The 14964-nt window shown below is 39.9% G+C and overlaps 1 protein-coding gene across 8 annotated transcripts in view; it reads left to right on the top strand.

Annotated features, from left to right (window-relative positions):
- DROSHA (drosha ribonuclease III) overlaps positions 1–12189 on the top strand; it is a 128930-nt gene extending 116741 nt beyond the window's left edge. For all 8 annotated transcript variants that reach the window (XM_057540691.1, XM_057540690.1, XM_007192255.3 and 5 more), the window contains 6 exons: positions 2900–3041; positions 4578–4660; positions 4752–4855; positions 7059–7151; positions 7972–8018; positions 11156–12189. In XM_057540691.1, coding sequence (XP_057396674.1) covers positions 2900–3041; positions 4578–4660; positions 4752–4855; positions 7059–7151; positions 7972–8018; positions 11156–11286 — 600 coding nt within the window. In that variant the 3' untranslated portion in view covers positions 11287–12189. The remainder of the gene's footprint in view (positions 1–2899; positions 3042–4577; positions 4661–4751; positions 4856–7058; positions 7152–7971; positions 8019–11155) is intronic.
- Positions 12190–14964: the final 2775 nt, after the last annotated feature.

The following is a 14964-nucleotide window of genomic DNA, read 5'->3' as shown; positions in this document are numbered from 1 at the left end:
ACTTGTCCAGAAATTCTAATCCTTTGGTTCTTGGAAGAGGCCTGAGTACCACCAGTATGACAGAACTAACTAATGATTCTGTTATAACAGCCAGGTAGGTCAACAAGCCTCTGAAATGTTTTTCCTCGGGGGTCAGGTCCTCCAGGAGGCCTTTCTGAAAAGCTGGGCTGGCGAAGAGTGCCTGCGTGTGCTGTGGCCTCTGCTGTCACTGCAGCTGCCACAGTGCGTTGCATTGGCCACTTCGTGTGTGGCTTCCTTCAGAGATTAGCAGCTCTCAGAGGGCAGCCACGGGGTGTTGATCATCTCCATATCTTCAGCCAACAGCCCAGGGTCTGGTATAGCATCAGCCTCCACAGCTGTTGCACTGAACTGCCATAACTTTAGGTGGTTTTTTGCCTTGTGATCCCCTCTTGATCTCACTCGTTGGCAAACAGCACGATTTATTCTGAAACAGGGTTCAGCAAAGGCCAAGGATGGAGGTTGTCATTTAAAGAACTGCCATTCAGACTTTGTTGTTTAAGAGCAAGGTCTTACCTCTTTTCAACTCATCTTCTAAATTTAAACTGACTCTAAAAATATGGATCATTTATATCTTCCTTCTCCCCCACTGACTTTTGGTTCAGGCTCCAAGTTTTGGCAAGAACTGAAAGATCTCACTTTCTGCTGACCACCCTGCTTGTGCTTTAAGACCCATCGGGGCATATCTTAAATAAAATTGGTAGTGTTTCTGTTTACATCCTCACTGCTTTCCTCCTTCCCTGTCAGACAGCATTACTGCTCAGCACCGAATGAGGAGCCCTGAGGCTGGAAGGCGGCAGCTGGGGCCAGTGACGTATTTCGGTTTGTGTGAGCTCATATGTACATCAGGCATGCCATGATTCTAAGGCATGAAATCTCCATACATGCAGCCCAAGTTAGAGTTTTCTCCTCTCACCAAAAGCATATACTGAGAGAGAAGCTAGTTCGCGCAGCATAGCCATATTCTCAAAATAGCCCTCCTGTTCCCCCATGGCCTGTACTTTGTGAACCTCCCCCTCCCCCATTATAAATCCAGACTGAAAAAGATGTCTCCCTTCCAGCTTCCAGCTCAGTTATTTTGTAATTACAAGATATTAGACTTGTGGGCTCCCTAATGGTTGCGTTTTTGTTTTGTTTTGTTTTTTTTGGCTGCACCAAGTGGCTTGCAGCATCTTAGTTCCCTGACCAGGGATTGAACCTGGGCCACAGCAGTGAAAGCGCCGAGTCTTAACCACTGGACCACCAGGGAATTCCCTGGTTGTGTCTTCTTTTAACGTTATATGCTAGGCCTTTTTAATTTTGAGCTTCTCTGTGGATATTAATTTTAATGAAAACACTGTATTGAAGAAAAGATTGAGTTTTGGGGGGCAATCGGAGGAGGAAAGGAGCAGAGACAAGCAAAGAATAATAGTCTAACTCAACAGCAAGCATGGCATGTGAAGATCAAGTTGTATTTCTGCTTCATGAATCATTGTCAGGCAAATTAAGAACATACTGTTTCTTATTTATCTATTGTCGAGGATGCAGTCTGAGGCATTGAGGATAAATCTTGATTTTCACAAGCTCAGTTGACACCGTGGAGCCACAGAGCATGAAACTTGCATCTAATAAACAAAGTGCGATGTGGAACGGCAGGGGATGTAATACCAGCATAACTTGCAGCTGCTTCCTGTTCCTTGGCCCTGGTGTCAGGGTTATTCCTTAGCAGGAAGGAATTGTACTAGACCAAGAGTTTATTTTATCTGTTGTAAGAAAAAGTTCTAGTTTTAGGTACATTATTCCCCCAAATCTTAGAGATTGGGGATACTTACTTTCAGCTTTTGTTTGGTGAGTTCTCATCTTTGTACCTACCCACTTTCTCCAGCCTCCCTCCCCACCTTCCTTTAGTGAGTGATCAGTGACTGTTAAATTCCTAAGCCATGCTTGTTTTATGGGCACCTCTACAATGGACTGGTTGTACAATTTTCATGCACTGTTTAATGTTACTACTTGGATAGTCCTTAGAGGACTGCTAGCTGACTGAAATTCCTAGTAGAAATTTTTGTTTGGAATTCCTGAAGTTGAAATACGGAAATTATATTTTAATTTGATTAAAAATAAAGGGTCTCAGCTTGAAAAACTATGAGTCAGGATATATAGTATATATAGTCTTTATATATATATATATAAATCTGATATATATATATATACAATATAAATCTTTAAAGAACGAAAGTATAATGTAAATAAATAATTTCAATATTTTAAATAATACTAAAGCGTCACTTCCCCAAATCCTATGATATCAAAATTAGCATCAGTGCCATAAAATGTGAAGCTTATTTTTGACTTTTTAAAAAATGCTCCTTTAAAACTAACGTACAGTGACAGAAAGTAGGTCAAGCTTGCCTGGTGATAGATGGATTGGATTGATTGATCGCCAAGGGGCCAGGGAACTTGTTTGGGGTAACAGAAATGTAGGAGCTTGTCAAAACTCATTTAACTATACTTAAAATGGGTGCATTTTATTGTATGCAAACTATACTTCAATAAGTTGATTTTTTAAAGTTTTAATGCTCCTTGGTTTAGTAACATTAAACTTAAGGGAATCTTTGACCTTTAGTATAGTATAGCATCTCCCCCAACACTGCTCACTGCTACTAAACAACTAAATGAACTATTTAAATGTCAGTTAGGTGAAATCCAAGAGCAGAGTAAGTTATTAAGGAGAAACTAGAAGCATGTGGAATTTGTCACTGTTGCCTGGGGGTGGTGCCTGAGAACTTGAGCCATTGCTTGCCTAGGTGTCCCTATGGTCTAGGCTGGGTGGGCCCAGCACAGGAGCAAGAGAGAGACCAAAAGTGAAATGGTTTCTAAATGTACCTCAATTCCTTTTGGCCAGCTGTTGCGAAGCTCTTTGGTGAATAACAGAACTCAAGCCAAGGTAGCAGAGGAATTGGGCATGCAAGAATATGCCATCACCAACGACAAGACCAAGAGGCCTGTGGCCCTTAGGACCAAGACCTTGGCCGACCTTTTGGAATGTGAGTCCTAGGGAATAAAGCTTTTCTCTTAACCTGCAGATTCAAGTTTAAATCAATGGACCAAATTTATGCTGCTTCTCATTATTATTATGTTTTGATTAAAGAAACCTCTTCTCTATTTTAATTTTTATTTACGCTTCTCTCCAAAGCTTGTTTGAAGGAGAATGATTTGGAATTAAGACTTGTGAATAATGAACAGTGGAAGCTAGCACAACATTGTAAAGCAACCATACTCCAATAAAAATTAAAAAACAAAAAAGACTTGTGGATAATGAACATATGTTCAGTCTGTGTTCACTAGTGCTCCCCCCTCCTCACCCTACGCCCCTCCATCCTAATGCTCAGCCATCACATCTCTTTGTGTGAAATAGTAACAGAATGTGAAGATTGGAAATAGTGAATCATAGCTGTTTTTGCCACCCAGCAGCCTTTAGATAGGGGCCTAGAAGAAATAAGGTAATTTATTCACTAAATACTAAAACTATTATCTATTGTTGTGAATGAACTCAAAGCTCTATGGACAATGTTGTCATCTTTTGCAGTTTCTCATATGGTCTCGTAGCATTATAAGTAATCCTATTATAGCTAACCAAAGGGTTATACACACAATTTTATTGTTTCTGATAACTACTGTAAAATAAGTGGGCCATCCACTGGGCCTTGGAACCTTTTTTTTTTTTTTTTTTTTAATGTTTTGGTATTTTTGGCAATTGGAATTACATACAGATATTAAAGTCTACCATGCAAGATCAGCTGATTTACAAAGTGCAAAGGCAATCTGACTAAGGCGCTTAAAAGAACTTCTTTTTCAATTAAAGAAAAGTAACTTAAGATTAGAATTAGAAAAAAGGTAAGTTGAGTGATCATCAGTCTCACTGGCTTTTTTTAGCTCAACAAAAGCTATTTTTATTCCTTCTTTTAAAAACTGGCTGCTTGTTTGTGTGGTGAAGATACCTTTTAATGAAGCTGTCTTTGGGGTCACCATTTTTTAATGCAAATTTGGTTATATTGTTTTATTGTCATTAAGCCCAGTATTAATTTTTTCTCTGTTTCGGCAGATTGAATCTATAAATTGTCCCATATCTGTTCATGAAAGGTAACACAAACCCTTGTAAATGGGTGATCTCCTCAAGATTGGTGTTAAGAATAGCTGGCCCCAAGGATGTGCTCATTCTGGCATCGTATCTGATCTTCAAGTTTTATTTTGATTTATTTAATGTTAACATGGTTGTGTTCCCAGATGTCATTCTTTCCCTGCTATACAGCAGCATTTTCTGTATCGTTTTAACTAATTATTCATTTATCCCTTAGTCAAACGTAATTTGGTCTTTGTGGTTTTGCATCTTAATCACACATCTCTATTGCTGCTTCTAATATTAGTGATAAAGAGTAGTTCTTGTTTGAAGAAAGATGAAACGGTAATGCTAAAAATTAAAGAGGGCTTGGAAGTTAACGTTTCTTAAAAGTCTAGGAATCGTACTCTTTCTAGTAAATGTCAATGCATTGTGGCTTATTTTTACGTATTCTCTTTTTCAGCATTTATTGCAGCTCTGTACATTGATAAGGATTTGGAATATGTTCATACTTTCATGAATGTTTGTTTCTTTCCACGATTAAAAGTAAGCTCCTATAAAATTTAAATTGGTTGTATGGTCTATGCTTGGTGATTCTAGAACCCTTTACTAAATACTTTTTGGGGACTTGTTGCAGGAGTTCATTCTGAATCAGGATTGGAATGACCCCAAATCCCAGCTTCAGCAGTGTTGCTTGACACTTAGGACAGAAGGAAAAGAGCCAGACATTCCTCTGTACAAGTGAGTACCTGCTGCCCCCAGGCTGTTGGATCAGGGAAGCTTAGACTAAAGCTCCATGTGCCTGGAGGAAAAACTAATCACTGTGGGGTAATGGCCACAAGAGTCCTGCATGGAGACGTCTTGACGCTGACTGGGCCCAACACTCAAACTCTTTGGGCCTCTCAGTCTTTGAGCGCTAAGTAAGTGGGTCACATTCGATTATCTGTGCTTTCTCCCATCTCTAAAATGCTTGGGGAACTGCTCCCTGGGAGAAAGACCTGCTCATATAATTTTTCTGGTCAAGATCAGAAAAATTTAGGTTAAATTGTTTTATGTACATTCTTATAGTTGTCTTCTTATTTCTTATAACCCCTGCTGCCTACACATCTAGATTAGATGGTGTGTGCTTGTTTGTTTGTAACAGTACTTGGGTGTCTCTCTCCACTCTCTTTGAAGCCCTGCTGGCCTCTGTCCCGACTGCCTGATAGGCAGTCACTGTAAGAAGCAGGGCAGTTCTTTGCCGCTGCTGTGTTATTCAAATATTTGGAACTTTTCTTTTCAGAATGTGTACTAAAAGCTGCCATGTACATTTGAATATCTTTCGTGACACATCTTTATCCTTTGAGTAGTAGCCAAAAGTCATTCAAAGGAAACGCAGGTCACCACACACGTAACACCAGTTTTGATGAAAACAGGAGGTTTGACTCTGAAGTAGAGTAATTATGAGACACTCAGAAAGTGGTTTCAGAGGGTGGTCTCAGAAGGTGGTCTTAGAAGGTGGTTTCCAAGAGGAATTATAAAAGGGAGGGATTATCAAAATAAGTGGGTTGCCTCCCAAGGATATGTGTTTTTAAGGATGTTTAAGTACCTAGTTTTAGTACTGGGTTACCCCCGTCTCTGTACACACATGGGTGCAAGTACACACATTTGTGTGAGTGTTTCATATGGAATAAAAGCCCCTTCCTGTGGACTTTCTCAAACTTCACAGTACTCAAGGGAAAACACCAGAGTGGCAGCCGGGAATTTAAATCCTTTTTTGTGTTTTTATTTAATAGTCACAACACGTTATAGGCTTTTTCACTAAAAGAAAAACTGAGGCCAAGAGAAGGTTGAGTCACCCCACAGCAGGCTGCTATAAATTGTCCCAAGAAGCTGTCACTGCTGAACAATGATTCCTTTGTTTATTGGGGAAAAAACCAAATGTTTAGAAATAGCACTTTAACATGTGTCTAATAAGCATAATGAACATCCAAACTGTATTACATGAAAGGCTCAAAGTATTTCCTCATCAAAGTGATAATTAAAGTTCAGTAAATAAAATGAGGATGATAAACTTCTCATAGCGCCAGCATGATTACTATAATAAGCACTACCTTTAAGAAGCCATCTGTGTACTTTCATGCTAGTGAGTGTATACACACAAAGGGGATGACTGCTCCTTTCTCCTATATCCCCCAAATGAAAGTACGCAGTGAGCTTGTTCTTCTTTATCAAGATGATGGGGTTGTTTTACACAGTTTTTTCAAGATTACTGTGTTCATTCCATTATCTTTGTTGGCTGCATTTAATTTCCCTTTTCCATGAAGTTATCAGTTTTACCACATTTGAAATCTGCACCTTGTCATTAAAATCCAGAGTACCTGGAGTTTTGTTTTTTGGCAGTTGTGTTGTGTACTCCACATCATAGCATACCTTTGAAATGATCTCTGATGTTTCAGAAATTAAATATATTTTCTGATCTTTTAGATAAGATACCAGACATTAGAAAGAATCCATAAAGGATGTGAAGCCATTCAGCTCTGGCTTGAGGTGTATTACCCAAATATTTATGATTTTTCGCTGTGATTAGCACTGAAAAACAATGAACAGACTGAAATGGCTAACTTTTCACTGACAAAAGTTTGTTAATTTTATGATACTTGGAATGACACTTGGAAATTGTTAAAAAATATTTTACCCTTCATTCGCCTTCAGATACTGTTTATAATGCTTTGGGGAAAATATGTATATATAAAAATCCACTGTAGAATTTTTTAAATTTCCTACTTCAAAGCTGTCTATATTTGTCACGTTAGCAAATCAAAACCATACTCCTTTAATTTTCCCGTTAATTTTACCTTCCTCTCTCTAAGCAATAAGTCACATGGTTTTTCTTAGAGTTATATATTAGCAATAACAATTAAGTAACACTTCACGTAATTAATGTTTTTCCTTTTCCTTCCAGGACTCTGCAGACAGTGGGGCCATCCCATGCTAGGACTTATACCGTGGCTGTCTACTTCAAGGGAGAAAGAATCGGCTGTGGGAAAGGCCCAAGGTACGAGAAGAAGATACTTTAAATTTCTTCACATGAACATCCTGTGTGTCTGGCAGGTGCCTGCTTGGTATTTCCAAACTCTGCAGCCTGTCTTTTTAAACTCAGAGTATAGAGTATTCGAGGGTAATAGCAAAGTGAATCCCAAGGCTTAATGTCCCCACCAAGCTCAGCCCCAAACTTGAGAATCGGCCTTAAGCAGTGGGAATGCCATTGCATAAAGGGCTTTGGCTACCCTGAGGAAAGCACATTACCTGGTGCACAGGTAAGGTCTGTCCAGTTTAAGTTACCCAACACTGCTGCAAGCATTTCATAAAACATGTCACGCATGACACGGCCATTAGACACTTGATCTCTTATTACTACTCACTTGAGTTTTGTAGAAAATGCTCACATCTTCAGGTGAAAAGAATTTCGTATGTTATCACCTTTCTTTGAACCTTCCAATTTATATCTTAAACTGAGAAATGATTTGAAGTCTGTCTACACGTGTATTTTTTTACTCTTTGCCTCTTAAACTTTACACTGAAGATGTTCAAATTTAAGTAAGAAATACTTCAGACCTAATATAGATGGAAGGCATTTTATTGCAGTGTTGAAGGTGTGGAATGAATAACTTAACAGGTTTTGTGCAAATAAATGACATTTCTGCATGCCCTTGTGTGTATTCCTATCTCTGCAATTCAGTATGTGACAATAGAAGTAATCAGATAAAATTTTATGAACCAAACATGAAAATCAGCCTGAATAATTTGGAGCCATGCTTTGTGTTTTTGAAAAAAAAAATCTTTAAAATGTACCTTGTCTTTATTTTATTTAATAGTATTCAGCAAGCAGAAATGGGAGCAGCAATGGATGCACTTGAAAAATGTAAGCCTATCTCTTTTTCTATAATTATATGTTCATAAGGTAATGAGTATTTTATGGAAAGAAAATGGGGAAGTAGAAAAATGGTAAGTACTGATAAAATGTGATCTTTTCTTCATAATTATTCTCCAGACAGAGTGTAGTAGACTGTAAGATATGTATAAAATGGGCTTATAATTTTTTAAAAAAAAGTATTCCCAAATGCTTTTTGATTTTCATTTTCCTGTTTTGTATAGAGTCCCACTCTCAGCATAGGTAACCCATGTGAGTGACTTAGTATATTTCATTCTACATATTTCTCTATACTTCTAAAATCTTAGACCTGTGATGGTTTTTTTCTTTTTAGTTTTTGATCATTGTTTTATTAAAACAGGATATTTACGTACTTCTCTGCATCTTTCTTTTCTTGCTAAATAATACATCACGGGCAGCCCTGCAGGTCATAGTGGCTCCAATTCATTCTTTCTTAAGGGCTGCATAATATTTCATGCCGTATTTTATTCAGCTTTTAAAATTTTTGGTGGACACTGTTTCTGTCTTTTTATCATTGTTGATAATAAAAGTCTCTGTATTTCTGCTTTTAGTTCTAAGGGTTGGATTCCCAAGAGTGGGATGGCTGGGTTGAAGAAACTTCAATTATGTAATTGACCCTATAGGGAACTGCAGAGTCTTTTGTAAATTGAAGGCTTAAGTGCAAGGGAGTTTTCTTCTGAGGTATATTGTGCCGCTCAGCAGAACCTGTGGGTAAAACCTGGCAGTGCAGTTCCCTCATGCTTCAAATGCCAGCTCAGTGTGGGCGAGAGCAAAGTGCGGGAAGCTAAAGGTAAAGAGGCCCCGGATGCAGAGCCTGGGAGAGATTCCAGGAAAGGCAGGAGGGCCGGGAGCCAAGTGGTAATCGGCAGATGATAGCTTGTGGGTGGGGGCAGGGGGAGGAGGCCTGGGGGCAGAAGCTGGTGTTACCAGGGTCCCATGTCCGTGGAATCTTCACTGAGAGTTTTGTTGACTCTGTTGTGGAGCTTTTTTATATGTGTATAATCACATACTGAAATAAAAATGAGACTCCATTTTCCAGCTATAGGATTGTTAAAGATGATCTTTTGAGTTTTTGGTTTGTTTGCTTTCAACCATAAAACATACTGGAGAGATGGCTGATTCTGAGACTGGCCTCCACATACATACTGGTGGAAGGGAATTGTTTAAACTGCTGGAAAACAGTTTGGCTGTCTGTATCAGGTCCTTAAAGAGGTTCATACGCTTTGATCTAGAGATTTCATTTCTAGGAGTCAAACCTAAGAAAATAATTGGAGCTATGTGCTAAAGTTCACCTACCATGATAAATGTGACAGCTTGGTTTATAATAGCTAAAAAATCAACCAATCAAACTGCATGTTTGAAAGTAGGGAAATGTTTAAATAAATTATCCCAGAGATTGACAACCATTTTCTATAAAGGACCAGATAGTAAGTACTCTGTCACAATTATGCACCTCTGCCACTGTAGCCCGTAGGCTCGGGTAGTATGCAGATGGCTGGTGTCTGTGTTCCAATAAAATCTTATTTACCAAAACAGGTAGAGGGCTGTATTTGGCCTGTGGGCAGTAGTTTACCAACCCAAGTGTACCCATCAAAATGGGCCTATAACTATACTCTCCCAATGTAAGGATGGCTGGGGGAATGATTTTAAGTGTTCATGTGTCTGTATAATATATGTGCACATTTACATTGCGTGTGTGTGTGGAGTATAACTTCATAGGAAAAGGGCTTATTATAAGGATATATTCTAAAAGCTTATCTGGCTAGATCTGAGTGGTGGAATTAAGTACTCTTAATACTTGAAACCTGTGTTTTATACAATACATAAGGAATCAAATTAATATCATTTAGAGAATAGGATTTTATTGCTGTTTTATTTCTAAAATATGCCATTATGCTCCTCTTTTGTTTAAAGTCAATCACTGACTCTTAGGTCTTAGGTGATTCACCACCTGCCTTTCAGATCCTTTTCCTACCACCCTCCCCGTTCCTCCTCCCACCTGGGGTGAAAAATGGGACACTGTGCTGAAAGGAAGGGGGATTAGGAATATACTATATATTTATGTCCACGTTTATTATGCTTCAACCTTAACAAAATCAAACTTTCCCCCAAACATGCCATGCTGATTCTTCCTATTTTTAAATATGAAGTAGTACCTCTTGTGTTTAACAGACCCGTACCCGGTTGGGGAGAATGGTGTCCTTCTCCTCTGTTACCAGATAACTTGTGTTGCTCTCCTTCGTGCATGCATCCCTTTGTGATATTTGTTGCTGAAGTGTGTAAGTGTTTGTTGACTAAGTGTGTAAAGTGACTTTTTCTTGTTCCATATTTGATTTCTCACTCCATTGCTACACTCATTATATACCACAAATAACAACTGAATTGTAAAATGTTTACATCTTATTCAAGATTTCCACTGTGTCAACACTCTTGAGCGGGGTCAAATATCAAACTAAATGTAGGTTAAACTGTGCTATTGAGTGACATGTTTCCTTTCACCAAATGAAAGTGCTCTACTTGAGTTGCTGTTGCCCATATAGCTTTTAGCTTCTCATGATAAACTTCACAAATTGAATTATCAGAAATAATAACTTAGGATGTGGCCTCCTTTTGTCCATCTGATCTTTTTACTCTTTTCAGAAATTTTAATTGTTGGTAAATAATGGTGTGATAATATTGTTATTTGTTTGAAGTTTTTGGTTTAAGCTTTGTGAAACTATACAACTCCCTTTTGCTATAGCCTTTAATCTCTCCCTGAAAATCACTTGTTGCTAGGAGAACTGTGTTAAAACACCTAGCTGGAAACATTCTGAAGCCACATGTCTATGTTTTAACATACCTGCGTGTTTCGGTGCCTTTTATGCTCGAGTTCACGTCAGATACTGAAATCCAGAATCGAGTGCTGATCCAGACTTCCACTGTGTTCCCAAATGAGAAAAGAATAAGAGAAGAAAGCACACAATTATTTTTCTCTTGCCTTACAAAATACAACTATATAGATTTCCTATGAATACATGTTTGTTCATATGTGTGTATGTTTAGTTTGCGTCATTCTGTGCACTGGTGGCTCTCCTTTATTAAGTGTAAAATATATCTCCTCGTGTCAGATAACTTTCCCCAGATGGCCCATCAGAAGCGGTTCATTGAACGGAAATACAGACAAGAGTTAAAAGAAATGAGGTGGGAAAGAGAGCATCAGGAGAAAGAGCCAGATGAAACTGAAGACATAAAGAAATAAAGGAGAGCACGAAAGTGGTGGTGTATTTACTTGCTTAATAACTGTGACTGTTGCCGGTTGAGACCTAGCCTAGTTTTCCTGGAGACAATTAGGAATGAATAAAGTGTGCCCACTGAAATAAAACACAGTCAAATCACTCTTGTTGTTTTACGGATCTCACATTCAGTTTTTAGCTGGATAGTCTTTATTACAAAGTATTTGATTTCTCTTCTATTTAATGGAAAACTTCACTTGGGTAAATGTGCATATTCCCTATTATTTTGCTCTTTAAATAGTAAAATTTGAAACGTGTATTCTATGTGGAATAGATCCTGATTTTTCTGTCTTTCTGAGATTGTGACTCCAGACTTTTAGCTGACAAGCAAAAAATTCACTTTACCAGATATTTGGGCTGTGCTCTATAAACATCTGTACTGTTTGAAATCTCTGGATTATTCACTCGATTTTTCAGCTTTCATCTGGGTGTTTATCATGGTCTCAGCTGCAGACATTGTGCTTACCCTCATTAACTGGTGAATCCTGTGTAGAAGGTATCTCTGTAACACTTAACTGGCTAATGGTGGGGGGTGCAGTAGGGGAAGACTGATACTTGAGTCACACATATTTATTGAGTCACTAGAATAGGGGAGAAATCGTAATTCCAAGCCAGAGGACGCTGTAAGCCAGGTGCTCTTACCCTGGGGTCAGTGGACCCTTTAGAAGTTTATAAACAGACTTCAGGAAAGTCTCAGAATATCTTGAAATTGTACTGGATTTGGGGAGGTGGCGGGGAGCAGGAAGAGGGGGGTTCATAGCTTCCATCAGCTCACAGTGGTCCCGGTAATAAAGGGCTAACGTTGCATTAAAAGACGTAACATCTTTTTAATGTTATTTTAAACTGAACCCCACTGGTTTATTATTAATAAAGACAAAACTTCTTTTTTAAAACAAATGTGTTTTTATTCATTACTTTAACAGCTATCGAGTGAGTGCGTACTATGCGTCAGGCATTGTTCTAGTCTCTGAGGCTATAGCAGTGAACAAAATAAAATTCCCTGCCCTTGGGGGAGCTCGTGTGCTAGTGAAGGAATACACACAACGACAGGACACAAAACAGAGGTCACAGGGTGATGTAGATGATGGCCACAGTAGAGTAGGAGGTGAGTCGGGTGCAGTTTTCAGTCAGTTGGCTGGGGAAGCTCCCCAAAAGGGTATCATTTGAGTTAAGAAGGGAAGGAGGAGAGGGAGCCGTTCAGGTTATCTGGAGCGTTTCTCCTTATATAACTATTAAATGTTACATATGTTTTGTTGAAAATTTGGAGAATGTGTTAGTTTTATTAGCAGGAGAAAGAAACAAATGTTACTTTGGAAATATTGTGGAGAAAGTAGAAAGCATAAGCAGAAAAAAAAAATCACCTATGATTCTGTCACCCAGAGATTTTTATATTGTTAGACCTTCTTTTTTTTTTTTTTTTTTTTGTTCTAAATTTATTTATTTATTTATCTTTGGCTGCATTGGGTCTTCGTTGCTGCACGCTGGCTTCTCACTGCAGTGGCTTCTCTTGTTGCGGAGCACAGGCTCTAGGCGCGCGGGCTTCAGTAGTTGTGGTGTGTGGGCTCAGTAGTTGTGGCTCACGGGCCCAGTTGCTCCGCGGCATGTGGGATCCTCCTGGACCAGGGCTCGAACCCGTGTCCCCTGCATTAGCAGGCAGATTCCCAACCACTGCGCCACCAGGGAAGCCCTGTTAGACCTTCTGTGTATACACACACGTATGCACGTGCGCTCAAGTGCACCTTCACAATCGGGTACTCTATATATGATTTCCATATCCTTTTTTTTTTTAAATTTATTTCATTTATTTATTTTGGGCTGCATTGGATCTTCATTGCTGCGCATGGGCTTTCTCTGGTTGCGGTGAGCGGGGGCTACTCTTTGTTGCGGTGCGCAGGCTTCTCATTGCGGTGGCTTCTCGTTGCAGAGCACGGGCTGTAGGTGCACGGGCTTCAGTAGCTGTGGCTCACAGGCTCTACAGCACAGGCTCAGTAGTTGTGGCGCACGGGCTTAGTTGCTCCGTGGCATGTGGGATCTTCCTGGACCAGGGCTCGAACCCATGTCCCCTGCATTGGCAGGCAGATTCTGAACCACTGTGCCACCAGGGAAGCCCTCCTTTCTTTTTTATTAACTAATAAATCATCTCTCAGTGTTGAATCCACATATACATTGATGGCTGCGTATTAATGCGTATTTTGTATGCCAGGTTATACCATAATTTATTGACTAATCTAATGAAAGATGTGTAGGTTGTAAGTAATTTGTTGCTCTCCTAGACAATGCTGTCACATTCATACACACACACACGCATGCACGTGCGTGCACGCACACACACGATAGAGAGGAGTGAGAGAGAAGACCTCTCTAGAGTCTGTTAACTTGTTAATCATAGAAATGTAAGATGGTGGCTGTAAGAAAAGGTTGTCTTGGTTCTCTCCCCCAGAGGAGGACTAAGAGGGAAAGAACCCTGAATTCATCAGTAGCCTTGAAAATGTTAGAGCAAAAGCCAAAAAGCAAGGGAAAATATTTGAACTTTTTTTAAACAAGCACTTTCACTAGTCTTGCATGTGCATCAAAGTAATGCCAAAGCCAGCATGGGTTCAGGACTTTTTATTGTACCTGCACTTTTCCTCTCTGTAGTATTCTGGCCTTTTTCAGGTTCTCTCTCCATATTGATGGCTCTTGAAGCCTGAAGAAGTTAAGTCCATAACACAGTAGAAAACTCCTTGCAGTGAAACACATCAAACACACATCAGGGCAGGTTAGCTTCGGGGGCTCTGCTGAGCAGTAATGAGGCCAGTGGCCAAACTCTGGAACTAGCCCCACAGACCGACTCAGCAGGCCCTGTGACTACAGTTCCCACTTTGCCTCTGACCCAGCCTAACCAATCTTCTCACCTTCCACGTCTGATCATGAGAAGCACCAGTGAGGGTATACATCCTGCATCAGTTCAACTGTGCTGTGTTATTCATGGAGGCTGAATATTAAGGTTGCTTCTCACAAGTCACTTAGGTTCTAGTCAGGGAGACAATGAAGTGATGGTGCATCTATCGACAAAGGGCCTCTGAGACTGGGAGGGGAAGGGGGAGAGTAGGCCAGACAGGGAAGTTAACTACCTCCTTCACAGAGGAGTTAACACTTGAGGAGTTAACCGAACCTTGAAGATGAGAGAGAGCTTGCGCCATGCGGACATTTCCTTCCAAGGAAGCAACAGGATTGGGTGGCAAGAAAATGACTTAGGATCCTATTGTATTCCATGAGAGATGTGATGAAGGACTGAAACAAGGCATTGAGAATGGAGCTGCCAGGAAAGAACATATGTGAAAGATACATAGGAGGTAGAACCTACAGGCCATGGAGTAGGGCGAGGTATCTCAGCCTCAGCGCTAGTGACATTTTGGGCCAGATAATTCTTTTTGGGGGGCAGGAGGGACTGTCCCATGCATTGTAGGGTGTTTAACCACATTCCTAGCCTCTGCCCGCTAGATGTCAGTAGCATCCCTTCCCCCGGTTATGACATCTAAAAATGTCTTCAGATGTTGCCAAATGTCCCCTGGCGACAAAATAGTCACCTCTGGTTGAGAACCACCGAGGTAGGAGAAATGAAGTGAAAGAACACCAGGCTAGGCTTCCCTGGTGGCACAGTG

This window comes from Balaenoptera acutorostrata, chromosome 2 (genome assembly GCF_949987535.1).
Source record: "Balaenoptera acutorostrata chromosome 2, mBalAcu1.1, whole genome shotgun sequence".
NCBI classification, from domain to species: domain Eukaryota; kingdom Metazoa; phylum Chordata; class Mammalia; order Artiodactyla; family Balaenopteridae; genus Balaenoptera; species Balaenoptera acutorostrata.
Note: the sequence above shows the minus strand (reverse complement) of the source record. Positions and strands in the feature narration are given on the sequence as shown.